This window comes from Rhamphochromis sp. 'chilingali', assembly GCF_963969265.1.
Source record: "Rhamphochromis sp. 'chilingali' genome assembly, chromosome: 9".
NCBI classification, from domain to species: domain Eukaryota; kingdom Metazoa; phylum Chordata; class Actinopteri; order Cichliformes; family Cichlidae; genus Rhamphochromis; species Rhamphochromis sp. 'chilingali'.
The window spans coordinates 19784685-19810396 of NC_137936.1; the positions used below are offsets into that span (position 1 = coordinate 19784685).

A 25712-nucleotide genomic window follows, 5' to 3' on the forward strand; every position below is an offset into this window, starting at 1 on the left:
TGAGCCATGGCTTCCACCGGAGCTCCTCCAATAGAGCGCAGTATATCGACTGACGCTCGTCATGATCTAAATCAACGGTGTCCAGCGCTTCCTCGCGCTGGACCGTGGCAGGAGTATGGCGAGACTGTGATGAGGGCGTGGAAACTGGTGAGCTGAGAGGTGGTGACGCTGTGGCGAATCTCAGCGAACCGACACGAACACACTCAGGTTCCGGAGGCAGCAATGGAGATGACTGATTGTGGGGTTGTTGTGACTGGTGGGTGCTGGAAGCCATTTCCTGACTCGACAGTTCCTGGGCCTGCAGCATCTCCTTTATCCTGGTAAAGGCAGCAACTATGGCAGGTGAGTCCGGGAGCTGGAGAAGGCGGGGATCCCTCTCCATAATAGCTTCAGCAACGTTAACCATCACCAGCTTGCTCTTCAAATCGGGCGCTGTAAAGATGCGGTCGAGGATCGCTTGGATACGAGCCGTCTCCTCCAGACACTCGACGAGAGCTGCATCCGCTGGGTCCATACTGGTCGGGTCGTTCTGTCACGGCGGGGTGCGCCGATGTGTGTGGAAACAGGACCCAAAAGCAGATGATGACGAGTAGTTGAAAGTTTGAGCAGAAAAGTGATCCTTTATTAGATGACGGCAGGAGTAAACCAGGAAACCAAAGTAAACTGACAAAACACTAAGAAACAAAACACTAAACGGTACTGAGACCAAAACCTAAACTATGACTGTGATGGAAAATAACCAGCAAATACTATGACTAAGACTAATGATGAATAACAGATGAAAACCATAACTAAGACCGAGGTCAAAATAAACAGAACCAGGCTAGAACTAGGGCAGAATAAACAGACGACCCGACAATGGCATGAAGAAAACAAAAGGCTTAAATACAGACATGAGGTGATCAGGGGAAGTGGAAACATATGGGGAAACAGCTGACAGCCATAAACCTAATGACAGGACCAGGAGAGAAAAGCTAAATACAATTAACAGAGAACACATGACATTGTCAGAATAAAACAGGAAATACTAAAACTAAACATGACAACACAACTTAACAGACCTAATACGTGATGAATAAATACCAAACCCCAAAACATAGAAAACCCAGGAACAATAACCAATAACTGCCTAAACTAAAGGCAAAATAGGAAATAACACAAAAACTAATAACATATCAAAAAATACAAAGAAAACTCAGAGTGCTGGGTCGGAGACCCAGCCTGTGACACATTAAGCTTTTTAAGTATATCGATGAGATAGGCCAGCTTCATCAGAAAGACTTCATCATTAAACTGGCTTGCAACTTCATGCATGCCTTCCTCCTATAAAATCATCAGAATTTCCTCTCTGAGCTCAAAGACTCGTGTCAACACTTTACCTCACTAAAGCCACCTTGCCTCACTGTGAAACAAAACAGCTACATGCTCAGCTCCAATGTCTTCACAAAGTACGGTAAACTGTTGTGCGCTGAGGGGTCTTGTTTTCATGAAATTCACCACAGCAACAACGTTGCTTAAAACAGTCTTGAGTTCGGGGTTAATCTGCCTCGATGCGAGGGGTTCTCTGTGTACCAGGCAGCGTGTCCATTGCGCATTTGGTGAGACTTTTTTGATAAGTGCGCGCAACCCCTTCTTTTTCCCTGCCATAGTTTGTCCACCATCCATGCAAATTCTCACACAGTTGTCCGATTGAAGGTCATGTTCTGTAAGATAACAGTCAAGAAGCTTGAAGAGCTCATCAGCTGTCACTCTACTTGAGACATACTTGCAAAAAAGCAAATCCTCACACAGAGACTCTGACATGACAAAGCACACATAAGCAATTAACAGACAGTCTTTGTTGCTGTCTGTAGCCTACTTGTAATGCAAAAAGTCTGTCCTTCAGCGCATCAATGAGTTGTTCTTCAGTGTCACATGAAATATCACATATGCGCCTTGCAACTGTGTCATTGGAGAGAGGGACAGCCTTTAATATTTGCAGCATTCATCTCATCGAGCATACTTGACACCGTATTTAAAGCTCCAGAGAGTATGAGCTCCTGGCTCAGTGCCTCTCCTGGCTTATTTTTTGGCTATTATCGGCACTTGCCTCATTTGTCTCAGATGCAACACGTTTTTCTTTTCATAACTGTCAAATATCTCTCCATTTTGACTACCATTCAAACCTGGGACAGCAGTAGATGTGCATATTATTAACGCAACTGTGGCTAATTTCTTTGTACTACCGTAAAAGTGATTCTGATGTTAAACATTAGGTCCACGTTACTTTTCTGCCAGGTAAATTGCGCCACACCGGTCATAACCCTATGCCACACAAATAAGATATGCAAAAATATGCATCAATTTCTATTTTTTAAATTTATTTTTTCCCCATTGGCCAAATTAGTCTGTGATTGGCCTTAGTGTCCCAGAAATCATATTTAGATACAACTAAACATGACTTACAAATGTGTTTTAAATGGATGATTCCTCACTTGATGACAAATCATCCATTTACATATTTGCTGAGTTCTAAATTTGATGCCAGTGAACTTATCAGTGGTTGCTTTAAAAAAACAAACAACAAAATCGCCAATGAGCAAGCACTTGGCAACAGTGGGGAGGAAAAACTCCTTTTTAACGGGGAGAAACCTCCGACAGAACCAGGCTCAGGAAGGGGTGGCCACCTGTCGGGACCGAGTGGAGTTAAAATATTCAATGACATTATATAAACATTATATACACATTTTTTTTAAATAAAGCCTTTAAACTCTCAGTGCCCCCTCCTTCTGAAAGGGACTGCTTACAGAGCAGGTATGAATGGTGCCTGAGTAGACATACACAACTCACAACTTCCTGGCTCTCATGACTCCTCTGCAGAGGGTTTCCCTAAGAAGTGGTGGCCTCGTGGGGGGTGTTGGGGAACGGGGAGCTGTGCCTCACTGCCCTTCCCCTCTCAGAGAAACCCTTCTACAGAGGAGTGGACAGAGCCAGGAGCTTGTGAGCTGTGTATGTCCTGGTGAGCCTCCACCTTTTACAGGTGCCTAGAGACAGACCAGACCAGCTGCACCACACAGACACTTCAAATCGCATCTGCTGACAAAAAATAGATAGATAGATCCATCCATCCATTCATCAGGAACTGCTTACAGAGCAAGTATGAGTGATGTCTGAGTGGCATCATTCAAGAGATTCTCACTCATAATGATTTTGTTCATATATAAGCTAAGACATGTAGAAAAACTTTCATATTTAGTAAAAGATATTTATTAACACTATCTAATTACCAGCATATTTTCTGAGTGTTACTCAATGTCTGTAGGCACTGGGATCTTGGTGGTTGCCTAGGGTACAAAATGTCATCTATGTTTTGTTTGTTTTAATTCAGTTTCATTTCATTTCACAGATGTTAATAGAGGTTTACTAACTCTATGATATCCAAATTGAAAAATCTGTATGGATTTAGCATAATATATTAATCATTCATTGGAATAATCCAAATATGCAAACTAAATATCACATATTTGTTTGTAAGGAGCCCTTGAATGTTTTCAAAGGTGCCTACTAAAAATTAAATGTAGGGGTGGGTTTAAAAAAATGATTTTCCGATTCAAATCGATTTTAGCTTGAATAACACAATATCGATTCATTAAATCCTGAATTGATTTTTAAATATAAATGTATTTTGCCAGAAACGTCAGAATCTCAGGTTAAAGCTCACAAAACTTTTTCAACAACCACCAAACAACTAAAACAGCAAATGAGAGCAGGTAAATGGACTGCGCACAAAGATGTAAACACAAAGCGCGGACCCGACGTCTCACGAGTCTCACAAGTGTCAGTACTGATAAATGATCAGAATTATACTATTTCTGGCTGTCTAAGTCAAAGTGTGCATCACTTTAGTTCAAAGAACCAGCCAGATTTACTGTGAAGACTGGGTGGGGGGAGGGTAACTGAGTTTATTTGGGTACCAGCACACTGGTAAGGGGGGAGGTGGAATGGCACACATGGGGCTAAACAGGTACTACAACAATGTGTGGAGGTGACACTTGGTAAAATAGGAAGAAAAAAACCTCCTAATCATGTTGAAAATGAAAAAGAAGTGGCCGCACAGTAGAACAGGGAAGATAAAGTATACAAGAGAGTAGGGCCAAGCAAGGCAACTGGAAGAAATAGAAAAAAGGAAGTCATTTTTTCTAGGCTAATAATAGGTCTGGAATAAGTTCAGCCACACGACCATTAGGAAAACATGATTCAGAGCAATGTGTAAAATGCAGGAGTGCAGCATGTGTTACTGAAATGTAATGGATACAGACAGCTGCTGTAGACCTCTCAAGTCATGGTCCTCAGACATAAACAAATACCAAATCAGTCAAGGAATGCAGCCGTGCTGAACTCTTCACATTTTAATTGTGAACGCGTGAAATCCTTCAGTACAGAATGACAGTCATTAACAATAATGCACTTTGAACAGCATATTTAAACTGTAAAACAGAAAACAGCATCAACACAGAAAGCAGCTTGTATGAATGCAAACATTTCTTTTTATTATGACAACACAAAGTAAAGACTTTTTAGTGAGCTTAACCCTCATCCTGTCTCACAGGTTTCGGAACAGAGGCTCGCAGTATGAGCATGCTACAGGTTGTGCATCTGACGGATGTTCAGGGTATCCCGCAGCATTAGGTCACGTAGTCGCCAAAGTGCATCTGCCATTGTCTTGTGGGCGCCCTTACTCTTCAGCCAGTGGGACGGCAGTCTGCTCTCTTGCTCTTTTGTCAAACGCACATCTTGTTTTTGAACTGAAATTGCAAAGACATTAAATCAAAGATGAATATGAAAAAAGTACAATTAAACAAAATATTGGTATTCATGGATAAGAAATACGCGCAGCATGTGAAGATATTTCTACTACTGTAACTACCTTTCTATGTAGGCTGAATGACTAACTATTGAAGTATAAAATGAACCTGAGAGAGCTTGGTCCCACTTGCTAACAGTTGAGGATTCTGCTGTAAGGCCCTCGATGTATCTCAGGTAAGCCTCAGAGTGGAGCACCCGCTGATTTTTGGCAGGCGGGGACACAAACACTGGGGTGGATGGCTGCTGCAGTGCAGGTTGTCCCATCTGAGCCTGACCAGGGTACGGTGGTGGAGCCTGCTGTCCTGGGCCAACCAAACCCATCTAAACATAACAATGCAAGAACTCCATTATTTCTCTGATTCAAACTATAATTCAGCTCAATTCCACTCAATTTCTTTATACAGCCCAATATCACATGTGGAGGTTGAAAGGGTTTTACAAGCAGGAAAAAAATATAAAAAGGACATTCACATTACATTTGATCATCATCAGTACTGACATGTATACAAAGCTATAAAATATTGGCAGCTGCCACTGCTACCCCTCCTAGTAGATGCAAGTATGGTATAAATTTGATAAACCTAGGTGACTTCCTTCTTGAATTACTGTATTTACAAGATTTTCAGAAAGGTTGACCTCTGACCTTAAGATCAAGGTCACCAGAATTCGAACTTGTCCAAAATTATTAGTAGATATACCTGTGGTATCAATTCCAAACTCCTACGTCATCTCGTTCACGATTTAGCGGATCCACAAACTCTGAGGTGTAAAAATGCAAATGGTATAAAGGTACACTTTCTTGGAGGGAGCTAAATAAAGTGCAAACATTAAAGAAGTTTTTCAGGTACTCTGTATTGAAATTGTTTGATGTAAACTTTAAACCAATGACCTGATGATTTCCAGGCTTATATCCAAAACACACATCTGCATCAAGGTTGCAAACTATACCTAGACACAAATCTTATATACAGTTTTAAGGGATTTCTTTTTCAGAGCCCAACTGATTACCTGAGATCCATGAACACTTCCTGCTCCAGGTCCACCTACTCCATTGATACCTGTGAAGATATTAATCCATGACAAATTGGAGCCAGCCAAGTGCTACTGGTTTATATTCCAAATACTATGTTAAAAATACAATACTAGAAATTAACCGGTGTTTTTAGCAAGTTCAGAAATGCCAATCGTTAAAAAGATGATCACATGTGGATTTATTAGCATCATAATCAAGGTTATGTTAACACATTACCATCAGGTCTGTTGGTAATGAGCTGCATAAATACCCAAGTCCTTGATGAGACTATGCGCTCTCAGCTGTCTAGTCATCAACTTAAGGACCTCAGCCTATTGGTACAGGTAGCCCCTCCAGCAAGTCAGATTGGTAGACAGGAAGCAACTGCTTGACAGGTGGTGTGGCTATGACAGCACTCTTACCAAAGTATGGTATTCCAGGGAACCCAGGCATAACGCGCAGGAGATGTTGGGGAAAGACAGGCACCCCCATGTGATGTGGTGGTATGCCAGTCATACTAACCATGCCTTCAACATGTCCTTGCAGGGGCATCATAGCTGACCTATATGCACCCATCCTACCTTCTTAGGAAGGAACAGTAGTAACACAAAACAGCAACATGCATTAGTCAAACATGCATTCACTACCAGGCATGCAGTTATATGTTACTATATATAAATGAATGGAAAAGGTCACACAAATGGGAAATGTGCATGAAATCGTTTTAGTGTATGTGCAGCATGGCCAAGCATTCATTTTACCGTATAAACCCTTAAATGGTGTATACCACCCTTTCATGTGTAGGACACTCCATGACCCAATTGAAATGCAGATTCTACGATTTTTATTATGTGTCTGGGTGATGCATAATGGGTGTTATGCACAATTTAAGTTTATGAATTAGGTGAAATAATGTTAGAGGCAATATAAAAGGAAATCACAGCAAAATGAAAACAAAAAATTGAAGATGTGAGTAATTCTAGCAGTTAAGCTTCTTATTCCAGTCTTGTAGTGTGCACTGGGGATCCATCTGCATCTATGAGGGGTTACCTGACACAGGCGTCATGCTGGGATTTAGCATCCCCATGGGGGTTGGGGGAGGCACCACCCCCATCAGTGCCCCTACTGGGGTACCTGCTCTAGGGGACGTCTGATGCTGGGCCCTCTCACGTTCCTGTTGCTCAGCCACTTTTGCTGCTCGCTCTGAAACACAAGAAATATAAGTATAAGGTGTTAACTTTATCATTCACAATTCGTGAGCCATAAATAAGTGGATCGATAGATTCAATCAGTCAATCCATCAATCAATCTCTATGCTATCAACTGAATAGGAATATCAAATAAAAATACTCACCTTCATACTCTGCTTTCCTGGAACTGTCCAGGTTCCTCCACTCTGTGCCAACAAGGCGGCTCAACTCCCCAAAGGAAAAGTCTGGGTGCTGAGCTTTTATCACCGCTCGCATCTCACTGCTGAACAGTATGTAACCGCTCATGTTGATCTTCCTCTTTGAGCCTTCCTTCTTTGAAAGCCCTTTTATGGACTTTGGTGTGGACTGTAACCAATCAAAGGGGAATAATCCGTAAAAATACCGCACAATTATTATTGCTCAAAATTATTTAAAATAATTACTTTCATACTAACCTGCGGAGGAGTGTAAGGCATGATATCCATGTCACTAGACATGGAAGACTGCATCTGTGGAAGAGTCTGGTCCCCTAGCTCGCCATCATCATCCCCAAGATCCTCTAGCTCTTCATCAGTCATGTCAGCAAACTTAGCTTCCAGTTCCTCAATTTTCCTATCTAACAGAGGGGATGGCTCCTTCTGGGGTACTATAAGCTTCCTGTACAAGACATTCAGTGTAATTTATTCTTCTTTTCCAAATAAATTCTTCAGTTAGGAAAAGCTTGTTAATTGATTTAAGTTCTCCTTTCAGTAACTCAAATACATACACGGATGGCAGTAGAAAATTAAAGCACACACAGAAATGAAAACCATCCAGTATGAAAAGATCAGCTGTCTCTATGCAAACTATGCCAGTCTTTAAAACAGTTTGGACCAATAAAACATTTATTACTTAGCTCTTTAACACTTAATAGCTGAGACGTCTTGATTTTTCACCAACCAACAATGATAGGCATACATAGCCTACAGACTGTTCACCTAAAATAGTAGATTTCATCTTCCAGCACCTTCCCAGAGAGTGAGAAGCGCTTCAGACCTTTGAATTTCTTCATCTGCTTCTCACTCTCAATGTAGCGGCTCTCACAGAGCAGAACATTCTCTTCAGGCACTTCAGTCGGCCGACATGACAAATAGTCTTTGAAGGACGACACGACACACTTTCCTGTGAAATGAGAACAGATTTGATTAATGCTTTTAAGGATTCTTCTGATAATGTTATCATCATAAAGTAGTACACAAAGCTGACGGTGTTCTGTTTAGGGTACCTATGATGCAGGTCATGGGACAAGTCTCCTCCAGGTTGCTGAGGAACACTTCCTTCTTATAGAACATCTTTGTGGGTTCGTGCTCTGTTTCTTCAGGATGAATAAAGATGGGACCAAAAAAGTAACCCGCTCCATCGCGCATCCACATTTTCTCAATCCTGTTCAATAAAAAATATAAAAGACGCTGTTTTTTAAGCATTTGATTAACTATGATCAGCATACAAACAATAGAGTTTCAATTATTATAACTGCAGGGAAGCATGAGGCATATTCCAAATGGCAGTTTGGAAAAAGCAAAATTGAATTGTAAGCACATCTTTATAACTAAGCAAAAATATTAGTATTATAATATATTATAATACTAAGTTTTGTCTGTCATAACAGAAATGCTGACGCAACTTTCACAGGAGCAGCTACGCTACCTGCCAACTCGATGGGGCACAAGTCCATGAGAAGCGATGTAAACGAAGTCTGCTACTTTAAGCCACAGGTTGTTGTAGCAGAGTTGCTCGTAGTACTGACACCCTGGCTCCCCATTGGTCACATCCAATGGCACATCTTCCCTTTCCTGCAGACACAAATCATTTTGCTGACAGCGAGACTTATATGCACACTACCAGTTTTTATAGAAGCAGTCAAATCGCTATTTACCTTGTCTATTATACCATTTGTAATCTTGCTTTCATCTGCAATCTCTGGTGGCTTCTCCTCTTGTTTCTGGGCAAAAATGGATGCCACACGGACTACAGGAAGGGGTACCTCTCTGGGAACAAACCGGACAGAGCTCAAGGGCATCGTCCACATCTTGATCTTTTTGAAGGACTTGGACTTGGCAGAGTAACGGGACTCACAGACATAAACATCCTCCGCTCTGAAGCCTTCAGGATGAAGCTTGAAGTATTCCTTCAATGAAAAACGCATTTAAAACAATAAACAAAACAAAAAATGGCCATAAAACAAAACCTATTATTAATCTAAAAAGAACAAAAAAGCAGTGAATTACCTTCACAAACATGACCACACATTTTCCCATAATCTTGCTGACAGGAGCTTTGTTATAATAGTCACTCTTAAAAACTTCCTTCTCCAGGAATTTCCTTGTAGCCAGATGAAATGTTTCATTTGGCCTATAGAACCAGCAGCCATACAGCCACTTTTCCCCTGTGTGTATAAGCGGTAGAAAAACTTACTCAGTTTTACTGCCTGAAAATATCAATATGATTTTTTGTTTTAATGACAAAACAATTTAGTTAGTGTTAAGAGACTGACCGGTGTTGTCTTGCCAAAGACGCTCAATGTAGATTATATGGGGCTGGAGGTTAGGCTCCGCAGGCTCCACGTACACGTAGTCGCCCACATGGTACATACTGTCCTTGAAGCTGCAGTCCTGACTGTATGTGCGCTGTAGGCCCGACTGCCATGATCCTCCAACAGGATCCTCCCTCTTCTCTGCTTCTGTGAATTCACCACATATTCAGCAAAACAAGGCTATATGCACAGATGCATGGTAGTCTATGATAGCACTTTTTATGGACTTTTAGTTTTAATACATAAAGTGTTTGACATGTTTGACATAATACCGATTTTCTCCTCTTCTCTCTTAATTTTGTCTTCTTCAAACTCCTTAGGGAGCTTCTCTTTCTTCTCCTTTTCGACATCACTATGCAGATGCTTAGAAGTATAGCTGAGCGCTGGGGACATCAAGATCTCTCCGTTCTTACACAGTTCATCTCTGATACGTATGAAGAACTGCTGCAGCTCCACAGCATCTTCAAAGATCTCTGAGTCTGTCCTGTAATGAACAAATGGTGTAACACTAACTTCTGCTTCTTTTAATAATAAGCACTGATTTGGTTTTGTGTACAATGTTCAGCAATACTTTACCGATTCAGTCTTCTGGCCTTCTCCAACACTTCAAACATGTGGTCCTGAAATACATCCAACCTCTTGTAATGGCCTCGATCCACATTATTTCTGATAATCTCAAAATTGAGCGATGGCTTCTCTGGGTTAGCGGGATCAACAGCTGGGATCTCAGCGAGTGAATCGCTGTAACAACGTCCCTCATCATCTTGGTGGCCGAGCACAGAAACAAAGAGGCTGCGAATGAGTTCCTGGATGAGGCGAGGCACATCGGGGACATGGGCATCCTCTCCTCCCTCCAGGTCACGCCTCGTCTCTAACAGCACCCTGTGCAGCAACAGAGCGTCGCGGTAAATCAGAGACTCTGGCTCATTGTAAGTGCAGGCGTTGTTGAACATGAGCACCAAGTCCTCAACCAGAGCATCTACATCCTGGTACTTGTTAGCCAACATGTGGCTCCTGATCTTCTCCATGTCCACAGGTTTCTTGATGGCAATGTAATAGTCAGGCAGCTCAGCACGAGAAGGCAACCGCAGGAAGATCGTGCTGAGACGACGGCCCCGCTTATCAGTGTAGTTCTTGACAGCTTCGTACAGTTCATGCAGTTTCTGCTGTAGAGGTGTTAAATACTTTGACTTCTTTAGAGTAATGCTGTTCTTTCCTGCAACAGAAGTAGGAACATTTCTAATTCTTGACAGATAAGAAATTTACATACTTGCATATATTGTTTGATTATGTTACTTGAGTGACATACTTATTTTCAACTTTGGGGACATCATGTCATCATCATCAGTTGCTGGGCCAAGCTCTTTGCGCTTGTCTTTCATGATCTTCTCTAGGACGTCTGCATCGTTGTAAACCTACAGATACAGAAGTTCAGGGTAGACCCCCTCTAGGTTCAATCTCTGTGTCAAACAAGCCAACTTTCCTTTGATTGGCTGCCCCTTGCAAACAAAAGATTTGAAGTGGCTCCGCTGACAGAACTGCATGGCTTAGATGATGATATCAAAGATATCTGGTCTTAATAAATAAAGTCTGAGCTTCAAGCTCATAGGTGTGTGTATATGATTGATAATAATTAAAAGCTCAAAGGAGACCTTTGAGCTTTTAATTTTTGTCATACTATCTACTCTAATAGTGAAAGAAGGACTTGTCTTCAGGAACAAGAAACAAATCAGCTTCTTTAACTTTAGAAAATATAGAACAAATAACTGGGATCTCTAAAATGTATCAAAAAAAGGGAGGCGCATCAAACCTGAGAGCCTTCCTCATTGTAGTGTCGCGCATTGCGGAACATCAGCTTCATATCTTCCAGCATTGAGTCTTCGGTAAGGTACTTGTCTGAGCGGATATTGTGCTCTATGGTCCTCAGGTCCATTGGTTCCAGGATGACTTTGTAGTAGTCGGGATAGTCCTTCTTCGAAGGCTTGACCATGAAGAGGTCACACAATCTGCGACCAGTGCCAGCTTCTCGCGCCTCATTCACAGCAGCAAAGAGAGCTTTCATCCTGTTTTTCTTCGTATTCTTCTTGTGACTAGAAGCCAGAGAGAAACCACCAAAGAACTGTCACACAGGTATCCCCTTTCCAAGAAATGACCAACTTTAGAGAATTCAACAAGTACGTGACAAAGTGCACCTTTTTCTTTTTGTGCTACTGGTGTCAGAGGTGGCAGAGGAGAGCATGCTGTCGCCATCATCATCATCTCTCTGTAAAAGCTCCTTTCTCTTCATCTAGGTGAAAGGTGATAAAAACAATCCGGAGTTACAATAATTCTTTAACAAAAAAAACCAACAAAACAAAACACCACAAAACTGGCAGAAAGGTGTAATCTTTAATAATCCATAAAGGAGCTCTTTTTTAAAGAGAATGTCCAAGCAAATCCAACATAGACGCACAACTACAAGGAACAGGCAGGCACTGACCTGCTGAATATGCTGAAGTTTTAGAGCACGCTTGTAGATGGAAGAGTGAGGAACGTTGTAGCGCTTGGCATTCTCAAACATCAATGTCAGATCTGAGTCGATGTGCTCAACACTCTCATACTCGTTGTTTTTCATCTTGTTCCTGTGGGGAATTATGGGCTCTCACATTTGGGAAGGAGGGCACAGGAAAACTGAACTGTACAGTGAGTGTGTTTGATGCCACATTTTCCCACATAAGATAAAAAAGACAGGATGCAGGTGAAAAAAAAAATAAAACAAATCATTGATGAAAACATTGAAGAACAAATGAGGAACAAAACGAGCTGATATTTGCCAATATAAGAAAATGAAGTTTTCTTTCTTGATTTCTTTAAATTGTGAACTACAAATAATTTTGCCAAAATTAAAAAAAAAACAAGTTTAAGAGCATGAAAACAGCACTATGAAAACACAGTTCTGTCATACTTGATCTGATGAAGGCAGATGGGCTGACTAATCTGGTGGTAGTAGTCTGGGTAGTCTTTCCTGGACGGTAGCTGCAGGAAAGGCTCAGAAATCAGCTGGCCCTGGCTGTTCCTGGCACCACGCACAGCTTCATACAGCTGGAAGATGGGATTACTCATGTCCATGTTAGAGGTCATACTCTCTGCCTCTGATTCTCCCTCATCATAGTGGACAGACCCTGTCAAACACAGGAGATAAATGGCTAATGGCTAATCTCTGTTACAACACCGTAAAGAGCAACTTAATCAACATCCAACAGTTTAACAATGAGATGATGATGTACCGGAGAGTATGCCTTCCTCATCACTTTCATACTGAAGAGCCATGGTGATAGCTGAGAGGCGGTCTCCCTGTGCAGATCTTCTATTCCTTGCAAAGACAGACAGAAAAATTTAAAGAGCCGAGTCAAAACCACACAGTTAACACAACTTCTCTCTACATTATTCCAGGTGTTAAGTACCTGATACGAATGCTGGACTTGATTGGCTCTCCGTGTTCTATCTCTGACTTCTTTTGTGCAAAAATCTTTTTAATGGTGTTTGCATCCTGCAAGACAACAGCAAGTCACAAGTTAGTGTCTTGGACACCAGCAATAGCCTGTATCGTGCTTTCAGATGCACCCTGACCTTAAACACCTGTGATCCAGGCTCATTGTAGGTTTTTGCATTCTTGACCAACAAGTCTATGTCCTTAGCCATGGCATTGACACTCCTGTAATGGCCCAACTAAAAGCAAAAGTATTGGTTGGACATTTCATTAAGAAAATATTTAAAAACACTAAATCAGAATTTAACAGGAAAATATAAGCGTACCTGAATCTTTTGAGCGATGATTTTCAGATCTATTGGTTCCTTAATGATGGCATAATAATCTGGGTATTGCTAAATGAAAAGGGCAAACTGCAAATCAAACTAAACAAACGTATTTTATGTTTCATTTTACAAGTCATACTCGAGGTTCTCGTACCATTTTGGAGGGAAGCTTCTGGAACAGCTCGCTGACAAGGCGACCAGTGGGCTCAGTGTACGACACCACAGCATCAAGGAGCTGCTCAAGGACTTCTTTCAAACAGGTAGGTGCACTCTGATATGCAAGTATTTACATGAGTCAAGCAGCAAAATACAGTATCATCTTTAGTCATGTCAGCCGTAGACCGTATTCTCTTTACTGACACAGTAAAAGATGGCTTTTAGATCTGTTATTGCTGGGACTGAGTTTAAAAGTCCTTAAAACAGATGAGCTAAATGTTTCACATGACAGAACTGCAACTGCAATATCTTCAGAAAAATTTAAAGTCCTATCCGGTCGCTACTTCTTCTGCAAAGATCAGTGTTAGTATCTTGGTATAAAGTTTACATAATGCATTAAAATTTAATCACACTTTCTATTAAAAAATTTTGTAATTCATGATTAATTTTCTCATTATTACTACACATAAAAGTGATCAGCTTTATTAACAAATTAACCCCTGGAGAAATCTTGCTGTTTAAAGAGCACAATGGCATTAATTGATCATTATCATTTTAACTGTAGGCTGCAGTCAGAAAACAAAGCAACGACCTGTTACTCTGTTGCTGCATTTATTGGTTAGTTTGCTTGTGTGACTCATATTTTAACACAGCAACCTCATGTTTGTAGATTTTTGGTTTTGGTCTTTTGGTGAGTTTAGCGCTGGTAAAATATTAAAAATAGCTGTGACGGTAAGTAAAGCAAATCAAATAACCTGAGTATAAACTTCAAATAGCCCAAATCAAACTTTTCTGTTTGCCAATCCCATGGAAAACTGAAAACCCAGTGAAATACTTCATACATATGCAAGTGTGGAATAGTGCAAAGAATGGGACACTCCAGTTGTTGCAGGGCTAATATGGCTAACATAATTTTTAGCTTTGATCAAAACTACACTAACTAGAGCTGTAGTAAAAATGCAACTGAGGGTTAGCTTTGCTGATTACTAACAAAATACAGAGAGATGATTCAATGCTGATTCTGGCCAGTAGATGGCTTATACTGAAGAATAACAATGTATCCCTAAAATGCACCTCATCTTCGGTAGATCCTCCAGGGTTGTCTTGTGCATCATATCCATCTTCATCATCTTCATCATATTCCCCTCGCTGAACAAACTCATTTTTGGTGCGCAGGTAAAGGTCCCACAGTTTGCAGGCTGCTCTGTATTCTGGACTGTCCGACTACATTAGGGCAAGACAAATTAATTTTATGTTCATACTCTGGACCTTACACTTCCTTTACAAATATGTTAAACCATTTAGAGTAGAAATATCTATTTGTTACCTTATAATAAGTCTTTGCATTGTTGAATAAAAGTTGAAAGTCACTAGTTAGTTGTTCAACATCATCGTACTCCTCCATCTTTAATTTTTGCTGGATCTTCATCATGTCAATAGGCTGAGACACCACGTGGTAATAGTCTGGCTGATTCCTGTAGGAAAATTAGACTTTTTTTGTAATGTTTGTATTCAACTTCACATTTTGGGATTGCTATTATAGGATTTTAATAATGTAAGTATATCTAATGATCACTCATCCCTCTCATCACCTCCTTTTCGGGGCTCTAATGAAGAGCTCACACAACATCCTCCCCTGGTCATCCTTGTAATCTCTGATTGTGTTGTACAGTTCGTGGCATACAGCGATCTGTAAGGCAAAATTTAAACACTTAAAAACACCCACACCCTTTTCATCATTAAATACTTACGGTCAGTGTGGCACTATAATTCTCACAGTTCATTTTTTAAGAAATGGTAACTGAAATTTGTAAAATTACAGGATCCACAGTAGGAATGTTTGAGGTCCTTCTCCTCTTTCTCCCAAATGAAGGCACTAACGATGAAGCCTGGCTATCGTCAAAATCTCCTCCACTCACACTGCTAGAGGGAGACGTCGCCCTTCTCCTTTTCAAGGCCATGACGAACCCCTGAGAAGACAAAGTCCAATTAAGTAACAGCATTTGGGAAATAATGCACAGAAATAACAGAGCTATACTCAGTTGTACTGTATCAGAAGCAGATGATTAGATTGTCACTCATGAAAATTATAAACTGATATTATGAAGTCAAAAGATTTGCCAGCTGTTCACGGCGGTGCTGCTGTGACTTTCCTTGGAGTCAAAAGGGATGAACATAAAATAACAATTTGACGTGTGATTTCCTATACCTACAGATAACGTGGTCTCAAAATCTCACTAAGATGATTTCATGTATTAAACATAAAGTTGCCTTAAGGTTTAGAACTGGTCTCTTCCCCTTCTTGACAGATCCTCTCATCCTTAAGCGCAACATGTACTGCAAATGGCATGAAAAGGGCAGAAAATAAACAAAGAAATCAGGCTCGAAGCATACAGTGTGGCTCTCGTTTTCTTGATTTAACAAGAAAATGCAGGTTTCTCAAGTATTCTGGATTTCTGGCATACACTTTCACTTTGAAAAACTAGCAATAAATGATGTTACTTCTCGTTATAGTAAAAGCAATTAAGTATTTAGTTAAAGGAGTCTCAGTAAAATCAAGAACGTCAGTGAAAACAATTTCCGCAAACCCTTTGTTGTACACACAACCACACTGTATGACTAATAGTTATGAAAATGATTAAAAATCTAAGCAAGTAAAGCTTAAATGAGTATGAGAATGGGGAGCATGAGAGACTCCCACTGAAATGATCCACTGTCACTCCGCGGGGGTTCAGCAATAGTTATTAGTATTAGTTACAGTAGTTCAGTTAGTAGTTACTAATCTTATTCCCAACTCAAAGTTCTTCCTCAAACCCACATTTTTTCCTTTACACATGCACTCAACAGGCACTTTATTAGGTACATCTCGCTAGTACTAGGCTGGCCTCCCTTTTGCCTTCAGAAATACAATAATTCTTTGTGACGTCGATCTAACAATGTGCTGGAAACATTCCTCTGAGATTTTGGCCCATATTGACATGATAGCATCACATAGTTGCTGCAGATTTATGGGCTGTATATCCATAATACCAATATGCCGTTCTACCACATCGCAAAGGTCCTTTATTCAATCAAGATCTGGTGACTGTGGCGACCATTTCAGTGCACTGTCATTTTCAAGAAACCGGTTTTGTGACATTGCACATTATCCTGCTGGAAGCAGGCATCAGAAGATGGATGCACTATGGTCATAAAGGGATGGACATGGTCAGAAACATTACTCAGGTAGGTTGTGGTATTTAGGCGATGCTCAGTTTAAGAAGGGGTTGAAGTGGGTCAAGAAAATATCACCGGCCTCATTACAACACCACAATCAGGCTTAACCATGAATATAAGGCATGGTGATTTGACAAGGTTCAACGTGATTTGCATTCAGAGATGATCTTCTGCATACCTTGGTTGTAATGAGTGGTTATTTGAGTTATCTTTCCCTTCCTATCAGCTCAAAGCTATTCTCCTCTACCCTCTGGCATCAACGAGGCATTTTTATCCAGAGAATTGCCCGCACTGGATATTTTTCCTTTTTCGGATCATTCTCTGTAAATCCCTAAAGATGGTTGGGTAAATCCCAGTAGATCAGCAGTTTCTGAAACAGCCAGTCTTGCACCAACAAACATACCATGTTCAAAGTAATTAAATCACCTTTTTTCACCCAATTCTGATGCACGGTTTGAACTTCAGCTGGTCATCCTGATTACGTCTACTTGATCTTTGCATTATTGAATAAACTGCAGTCCCATGTGATTTGCTGATTGTATATTAGTTATATTAACAAGGACTTGGACAGTTTTATGTAATAAAGAGGTTAGTGAGTGTATGTTCACGTAGGGTGTACTTGATACCCATCATCTAACTGACATTCACACCCATTTAAAACCAACGACTGCGTGTAGACTGTGTACCCAGAAGAAGCCCACACAGTTGCAGGCAGAACATGCAAACCAGCCTGTAGAATCCAAACCCATCTCTAAAATACCGCATCACTGTACCCCAAGTCAATATAGCCCATAGCTTACATTTTATTTAATACATACATATCCATTTAAAGTGTGGATTCTGAAATACACACATTTTGTCTTCTTATGTTTACTTTTATATTATACATGACATTTTTACATTATACAGGAGTATTCTTTAATGTACAGAAAGTGAGGATGCTCAACTGTTAATTCTTGTACCAACGCTAATGTGTAAAATGACAAAGTACCAAATGATCAGTATTATTGTTGTCATTCATTCCTCTTTGTGAAACAGCCAAAGTAGGATTTATGCAGCACCATAGGTGAACACTGGCCACTGCTCTCAGTAAATGTAATGCAGATTTTTGGCTGCTATATCCCTGTAGAAAAGCAGTAGTAGTAGAAAGCTTAGTCTGCCTCTTAAACTAACTGTACCCATTTACAGAGTAAACAGCAGTGATCCTCATACATATGTGATATCAAACAATAGGCCTAACGCAGAAATGTCAATAACTGTAATAAAAAATATACTATTGGCACTGTGTACAGTGGAAGGAGGACCAAAAAGGCACGTTGGAGCCTTAAATGATGAATTTAAAGGTATTTAACATATACTTTCGGGAGAGGAGAACTAGGAAAATGAAGGTGTTTAAAAAATAAAATAAAAATAAACAAACCCTCTGCTCTCCTAGTAGGTTTTAAGTACCTTATTTTACGTTGTTAAATGCTGCAGCTCACTGCTTTCACCTCGAATGACATTTCGCTTAGTGCGCGGCAATGATGCTGGTATGTCTGGAGGTCTGACTCGCCAAGAATGTTAACAGCTCTCCCTTAATGCTCCCCAGCAGCTGCGCACAGGCTGCCGTCCAGCGTGCACACATCAGCAGCCTAGCATGCAGAACGGCAGCTGTCCACACACCTGAGTGTCTGTCACTCAGCGTGGACAGGTACGCACCTCGGAGCAGCTAGCCTTAGCTACAGTTAACGGTTAGCCTTAACGTTACCTGGTGGGTTAAAGCCTAGACAAAGACATCACTGTAACGACGACTAACGTTACAAAGCTACCGTTATGTGCACCGACGACACTTGTATAAGGAGAGAAAAAACATACACACACGTTTTACAACTTGACATGGCTGTGTGCTTACCTTTTGTGAACACGACAGCACTACACCCACAAAATCTTAACCATCAAGTAAGCCAATCACTTATCGATTTTAGGTAGGGGGACAGAACTGTAACGTTCTCGCCAATGTAACCTTTATTTCCGTTTGCTTACCTTCACAATAAAAGCGCAGATGGATTTGACGTAGTTATACATGCGCATTTACATTATTGTAATTTCTTTTCTTCTCTTGTCACTTTACTGTGGGGTTTGTTCGATAAGGAGTTGACATAAAAGGGACTACTTTAGTATATATAAACTGTCCCATGCCAGAATTATAAATAAAAAGGGTCAAACTGGACTTGAAAAGGAGCGCAAATGGACTTCCGGTTAGTTCAAAATTATTTTACTAACTTTTACTGCGCCATTAAAACCTCATTGTTGTTAGTCAAAAAACCTATTGAGCTGTCAGACTTACCTAAACTGTAACTCCAGTTACATTAAGCAGTAACTTTCCACGTATTAGCCCATGTTTGTGCCATATTCACACAAACTCATTTTGCCACATTCAGTCAAGAAAAACAATGGTAAATGGACTGGTTCTTATATAGCGCTTTTCTACTCTACCTGAGCACTCAAGCTCTTTATACAACATTCCTCATTTACCTATTCATAATTTTTTTTCTATGCTTTCTTTCTTTCTTTCTTTCTTTCTTTCTTTCTTTCTTTCTTTCTTTCTTTCTTTCTTTCTTTCTTTCTTTCAATCATTCATTCATTCATTCATTTATTTATTTATTTATACTCCAATGGATGGATCGGATAAGAACTTGGAGTTAGAATCTGGCCGCGGATATTTGGCATGCAGACTGGAGCAGCCAGTTAAACCATTGAACCACAAACCTTCTGATTAGTAGATGACCGGCTCTACCTCCAATGGATATTACATCCATAATGTTATGTCATGGCTTTTTCTTCTTCGTTTACTTTTTTTTTGCAGTATTTGCACATGAAGTTTAAAAATGCTTTAAAATATATCAACAATGTTTTCTTCCTCTTTTGGCTGCAACCAGTGGTCACCACAGTGAATCATCAGCCTCCACCCTCACCCTATCCCTAGCGTTCTCTTTGACAACCAACCCTCTGAATGTCCTCCATCACTAAATCCATGAATGGCATGTTAAATGGCATATTTAACATCTTTTGTCCAATATCTCCACCGTCCCCGGTGAGAACGTCCAAGCCTTCTCAGTCTTGCCTCTCTACCTTTCTCTCCAAACTGCTCAGCCTGAGCTGTCAGTTGTGGTCACTCCCGATAAAAGTCTTAGCATCTTCAGCTTTTCCACCTCCAGCTCAGCCTCCTGTTTGATAAGAGATGGCAAAAAACAATAGGATCTTGGAGGACATGGGAATTATGTGAAATAGCAGAAGGGGGTCTGATGTCCTCCCAATCCTGAAGACCTGAAAAAAAGGGAAAATATATGTAACATAATTTATACATCAAATTAAGTTCTGAATGTAGCTGGCCAAATAGTCATGCCATAGTCACATATGACTTGTGGCACAGAATTTATCTTCTAAAGCCCCAGAAAACAGGACAATATCAGATTTCTTGGGCAATAAGAGGGCACTGGGGAAACCTGTCACCCAGCTTGAAATCCTTTTATTGAAAGATTCACTAATATGAACATTGATCTTGTTGTGTGACAATGAAGTAGTTATTCTCAATTCTTCTACTGTGATATTTAGAAAGAGGAATCTCAACTATTGGATAGATTGTGGTAGACAGATACCCCTTCAAGATAAGTTTGTGGTCCTCTGTCTTTGCATCTCGTTCCATCATTAGGTGAATATTTTAATAGAATTGCTAATGATGAAATAGCTGTGTTACTAGACGATATTAGGATGGCAGACATTCACATTTTTTTGATGGTTTAAATGTAATGTTTAAACTTGCTTTATTTTTCAAAGAGCTAATAGTGCTACACTCATATTAACTGGAAAAAACAATGCTAATCCTGTAATAAATTATAAAACAGTAAATATGCTGTAAATAATAATAATAATAATAATAATAATAATAATAATAATAATAATAATAATAATAATAATAATACCTTAAGTTATTGTAGAAATTCCAAGTTTTACAGTGAACAATGAGCCTATCAGCGGATACAATGCCATCTACAAAAGGCAGTGATCAGGTTTATTTTATCTTTATGATCAAAACCAGATGGTGTGATGAAAAGCTGAAGAGCTTTAAAGCAGTTCAGTTAGCTTTGATGTTCCTGTTGACTCGGCACGAGCATTACAAAAGTGAAATAAACATCAAAATAGGCTATCTGCCGAATTGCGAATCTAGAAGTTCGTATCTGTAGCTAGCTGTATCAGCCTGGGAATGAAAAACTGTAATAAAAGAAAAGATTAACTCACGGACTGATTTGTCTGTAACTAACATACTAACTAACTGACATGGGAGTTCACATCAAAGTACAGGCTGGAATTATGTCTTATTTTTCGGAAGAAAGAAGCTACAACAAAAACTTGTTTCTGCCACAGGGAGAAAAAAGGCATCAGCATTATTTGCCATCCATAAGTTATAAATATGAGTTATCATCAAAAAAAATTCTAACACTGAAACGAATAAAAACTCAAAGTAAATGAGCAAACGCACTCCGAAAATTAACTGAAACTAAACAGCGTTCAAAACAAAAAGTTAAAACGAAATAAATAAAAACATAAAAACATGATATAGAAATACAAAACTATAGTAACTGCAGGTGGCAGTGCTGCATTACGTTACAGCATTAAACCTTTGAAGAGGCCGCATAAGCCTAATAATACTGCAGAGGGCAGTAACATGTCTGGAACTGTGCATGCGGCCAAAAAGAAGAAGAAGAAGAAGAAGAAGAAGAAGAAGAAAAAGCTACACCAGACAGGAAGTGTTTGCTAATAGTCCCATGTGTTGCGCTTCTCCCGGTCATTCATTCGCGAAACGAAAAAATTACGGACTCGTTTTTCATGCATTCAGGCTTAATCGTGTTTTTAGGAACCGACTGTGTACTATTAATGATAGTAATAATATTTTCCAAATAAACTAAAGACAAAGCCTGCAGCATTTCTGCAGTAGCATTAGCTAGCTAACGCAGGAGTTGTGTTGTAGAAGTTTAGGAAATCTCATCAACATTTAAAGTGCGGTTTCTGGATGAATAGTTCCGTGGATACTAGCATGACCAAGGAAAACCGGTGGGACATACCCCCCAATGCTCCAGCGTGCATGGAGAGGCACCTGTGCGCGGCACAATACAGAGCAGGTAGGGAAAAGGAGCGCTAGCTGAAGGTTAACGTGTAAACACGTGGAGCCGCTAGTTGGTTATTATTAGTGTGTTTACATTTGTGCTAAACTGTTCAAGTCCTACGTTGGAAATGTTAAATAAATAACATTTTATGTTGAATACTAGTCAGAGTAATCTTAACTGGCAGGCGATGAATGAAAATATAGATATTTGAAGGGTTTTCTCGTTGGGTTTTCTCCACAGATGGCACCCTGCTACTTGGTGCCTCCAGCCTCTCTGGCAGAAGCTGGCAGGGATCTGTTTGGATCTACAGCGACCCTGACCAGGCCCCCAGTGAGGGATTCTGCAAAGCTGGTGTGCAGACTGAGGCTGGTGTCACAGATGTCAAATGGGTGTCAGAGAAGGGAATTATTGTTGCGTCAGATTCAGGTAATGAAATGTTTTTTATGGCAGATGAATCAAGCACACACTTGAGGCTTGTATGAAACTGGCCTCATTTTTCTGTGCAGGTGCCTTGGAGCTCTGGGAACTAGCAGAGGATGAATGTCTACTGGTTAATCGCTTTACCAAGCATGATCATGACCATATTGTCACCACAGTAAGCCCCGTGGTTGGAGCAACCGCTGCAGTCACTGGCAGCATGGACTGCAGGTTAGACTTGTTTTACATGAACATACATACACCATTCCACCTGTCACAACAGAGCAGAAGCAATGTTAATTGCTTTTGTTTCAAACTTTGGCTTAATTAATTTTTGAGTTGTCATCCCTTAAAGTGCATCTTTGCTTATTATTACAGAATTAAAGTCTGGGATCTAAGTCAGGAAACGGTTGTCACTACCTACAATGGTAAGCATCATCTTAACAGTTCTTCATACAGAAATGCACAAAACTTACAAAAATGCTTTTTTCCCCTCAATGTGGAAAAATAAAAGCAAAGAATGTTTATTTTTGGTAGCATTCCTGTATGTATAGATTTTAGATTAATTAATTTACCAAGGGTTTTTTTTCTATTGCTGACATTACCAGACTATCCCAGTGTCATATTCCTATTGACTCTTTGGAACGATTAATTGCTGAAGGAAAGTTTTATATTAAAATGGTTTTAAAAAGCCAAAAATGTCATAAATGTCATTGATGTGAAAAGTTTAACTCAACAGTTCTTGGGTTTTTTCTTCCGCCAGTGCACACACAGCCAGTCACTTGTGTTGCCTGCAGTCCTACAGATGAGTCTCTGTTTCTGTCCTGTAGCCAAGTAAGATACTAATCAGCATGTTGTTTGCATTTTTGTCAGTGAGGTTTATTTTTTGGACCACAGAGCTGCAATCATTCAGATAAACTAAACTACTTCTTCTTCTCACCCCTTCTTTAGGACGGCCGTGTGTTGTTGTGGGACAGGAGGAAGCCCAACAAACCTGCATCAAGAATAGGTAAGCTACGTCACCAAGCTTTGATAACCACTTTTGCCAAACACTACTGCAAGAATAGTCGAGATTTGGAAGAGCTCCACAGGAAATGAAGTATGACAGAGAGTAAAATTTGTTCCAAAACAAACAGTTATGTTTACATATTTATGCCAGTACACACACTATGCAGCAGTCATTCACTCTGCAAATGTATATGTGCTAAAATAGGAGTATATACTAATACCTAGCAGGTAGAGACTATTGCACCTGCAATGGAGTTGATTCCTCCAAATACGCAGCCATTACCAAAGTAATCAATCCAAATCCAGAGCCTTAACTTTTCCCCCACATTTGGAGACTTTATCTGTCCTCCGAATGATGGATTTTGACACCTCCAAACCCATAAAGATGTGATTTCAGGACCATTATAGTAGTTTTCAGGTTTGTCCAGGAGTGGCTGCATAGGCAGAAACCACCCTCACTAACTTTAGATCCAGATCCCATCATTTAGTACTGTAAGCAGGCCTGAAATATGACAGAAACCTCTCAGTTCACAAAAGAGCTTTAAGGGTTACTTTCAAGGGGTAAAGAGTTATATAGAGTGCCTAATTACCTAATTAGCTACCTAGTGTTTGATTTTTGTCTGGATGATTAAAGAAGGAATTTGTCTTATCGTTCCTGGAATCTGTTTATAGGCTCTCTTGGAAATATGTCAGTGTCTATGCTGTACAGGATGTCCTGTGTAAGTAATGACAGATGGCAAGCGCATTCTCAGTTTCTGTTTTTGTTTTGCCTCAGATGTAGAGTCACCTAGCTGCTCCCCTACTTCTCTAGCTTGGCACCCTCACCACAGAAGCACCATTGCTTTTGGTAAGACGCTGCACTTGGTCACATTTGATTAAAAGCTGAGTTTAATTGAGAAAAAGTTGATTTCCTTTTTTTCTTTCACTCTCATCGTGTCTCAGGCGATGAGCTCGGCAGGGTGACTGTGAAAGATTTCCTGGGATCGGAGCCGTCTCAGGTGGAGAACATTCACAGCCGTAGAGTTAATGGGCTGGCCTTCTCCACACACAGGTAAATGTAAAGTGTGTCACGATCTCACCTTTGGCTTTATTGCTCTTTTACAAAATTCTGATGTCTTCCTTTTCTTCCCAGCACACCCTTGCTAGCCTCTGTTAGTGATGACTGTAGCGTTGCTGTTATGGACTCTGAACTGCGAGAAATGTGAGTGCTTGTACTTCATGCTGAAAGCATTTAGTTTGTTGTATTATTAAAAACACTAATCACATATTTGTTTGTAGACTCCGAGACCGGCGGCACCAGGACTATGTCAAAGGTGTGAGCTGGCTTCACAATGGCTCCTCCACCCTCACAACAGTAGGCTGGGATCATCTTGTGCTTCACCATAAAGTGGGTCCAGCTGATGGCATTCCCAGTTCCTCTTCTTAGACCGATCAGTTGGAAATGCACTGAAGGAAAGCACTGTTTTCCCCTCACTACTCTCCCCTCATTCCTGAGGTGTCATTTTGCAGAAATGAAAATCTATTGAAAGCTCTCACCTTAATTTAGCCCCCAAAAACCGCACAATATTGGGAATTCTGCTCTCCTAGTCATGGTTTTTGTGCATTACTAACATAGAGAGCATAAAATGGACCTAGTTACATAGTGATGAGCGTTTCTGCTGTCCCCATCTTGGTTGTAAAAAATGGACATTCTACAGAGGGGCAGGTCTGATCTAAAATGCTTAGTCATTGGCTAGTGACGCGATTGACACGTCGTTAGCCACTAAGTGAGCTATTGAAGGGTATAGGAGGAATTCTGTAGGAGAGTCTTTTTGCAACTGCAGCTTTCGCCCTTAGGTGGTCTTCACATCAAATGTAGGCTTATAGCACTTTGACTTCATTTGATTAATTTTTCTGACCAGATAGCTGCGTCCATATTTTTATTCTCTCTATGACTACTAATCACAGCCTCACTATCCACTTCTTTCATACTGTATAGTTTGTCTTTGTGTAACTGCATCAAAGCAGCACATTTGTATTGCAGAATTTTACATTAAAGGTAACTTAATGTTATCAGTGGCATCATTTGGTGTGTTCTTTGTGTTTACTGAGATCAGATATGATAAACTGTTACTACTGTGAGGTAGTGGGAATAAGAGGAGTTTTCAAGGATACACAAAGTGCAGTCAATAAGTTCCTCTTCCCCGAAAAGCCATAAACCTCAACCCCCTCCTTCAAGGTCATGTCCTTATGCACCTCTGCACTGCTTCCAGCACTGCAGCTATTTTGGAGTTGATACTTGGAATTCCTGTTAGGCTTTTAACTTGGAAATTCATTTTGTGGAAAAGGACAATAGTAGAAGGAAATACAACTTGGTT

General features: G+C 40.3%; 2 protein-coding genes across 6 annotated transcripts; one reads left to right on the forward strand and one right to left on the reverse strand.

Annotated features, from left to right (window-relative positions):
- Nucleotides 1-4373: 4373 nt before the first annotated feature.
- On the reverse strand, nucleotides 4374-18798 carry LOC308403318 (protein polybromo-1-like). Of its 5 annotated transcripts, XM_080892625.1 has the most exons (30): nucleotides 18678-18791; nucleotides 15391-15540; nucleotides 15163-15260; nucleotides 14898-15045; nucleotides 14645-14794; nucleotides 13569-13685; nucleotides 13415-13483; nucleotides 13229-13327; nucleotides 13063-13148; nucleotides 12886-12971; nucleotides 12564-12780; nucleotides 12099-12240; nucleotides 11812-11906; nucleotides 11430-11709; nucleotides 10929-11034; nucleotides 10196-10835; nucleotides 9892-10103; nucleotides 9581-9766; nucleotides 9315-9472; nucleotides 8963-9214; nucleotides 8734-8879; nucleotides 8312-8469; nucleotides 8025-8208; nucleotides 7503-7704; nucleotides 7212-7413; nucleotides 6908-7060; nucleotides 6280-6441; nucleotides 5854-5903; nucleotides 4953-5166; nucleotides 4374-4784 (listed from the first exon to the last, which is right to left on the reverse strand). In XM_080892625.1, exons 2-30 carry the CDS (start codon nucleotides 15529-15531, stop codon nucleotides 4621-4623), a joined length of 4917 nt encoding a protein of 1638 aa, XP_080748751.1. In that variant the 5' UTR covers nucleotides 15532-15540; nucleotides 18678-18791; the 3' UTR covers nucleotides 4374-4620. The 5 variants fall into 5 exon arrangements, 4 of the variants coding, with proteins under 4 accessions (XP_080748751.1, XP_080748749.1, XP_080748748.1 ...); XM_080892623.1 differs by lacking the exon at nucleotides 6280-6441 and having other exon boundaries at nucleotides 6992-7060; XM_080892622.1 differs by lacking the exon at nucleotides 6280-6441.
- Nucleotides 18799-21542: 2744 nt separating this feature from the next.
- On the forward strand, nucleotides 21543-25410 carry wdr77 (WD repeat domain 77). The gene is made up of 10 exons (XM_080892104.1): nucleotides 21543-21945; nucleotides 22171-22356; nucleotides 22437-22578; nucleotides 22726-22775; nucleotides 23111-23181; nucleotides 23299-23356; nucleotides 24131-24202; nucleotides 24298-24406; nucleotides 24488-24556; nucleotides 24634-25410. The coding sequence occupies exons 1-10, from the start codon at nucleotides 21837-21839 to the stop codon at nucleotides 24779-24781; spliced, it is 1014 nt and encodes a 337-aa protein (XP_080748230.1). The 5' UTR covers nucleotides 21543-21836; the 3' UTR covers nucleotides 24782-25410.
- The last annotated feature ends 302 nt before the right edge of the window (nucleotides 25411-25712 follow it).

What these genes read in the sequence shown, in the direction of transcription:
- LOC308403318 (XM_080892625.1), bottom strand. Translation starts at nt 15,531, where the DNA reads ATGGCCTTGAAAAGGAGAAGGGCGACGTCTCCCTCTAGCAGTGTGAGT. An exon ending in GATGAAATCTACTATTTTAG is followed by an intron (nt 7,705 to 8,024) that starts GTGAACAGTCTG and finishes TGTCTTGTACAG; the next exon opens with GAAGCTTATAGTACCCCAGA. An exon ending in CCCTGGAATACCATACTTTG is followed by an intron (nt 5,904 to 6,279) that starts GTAAGAGTGCTG and finishes ATATCTTCACAG; the next exon opens with GTATCAATGGAGTAGGTGGA.
- wdr77 (XM_080892104.1), top strand. Translation starts at nt 21,837, where the DNA reads ATGAATAGTTCCGTGGATACTAGCATGACCAAGGAAAACCGGTGGGAC. An exon ending in CGCGGCACAATACAGAGCAG is followed by an intron (nt 21,946 to 22,170) that starts GTAGGGAAAAGG and finishes TTTTCTCCACAG; the next exon opens with ATGGCACCCTGCTACTTGGT. An exon ending in GACTCTGAACTGCGAGAAAT is followed by an intron (nt 24,557 to 24,633) that starts GTGAGTGCTTGT and finishes ATTTGTTTGTAG; the next exon opens with ACTCCGAGACCGGCGGCACC.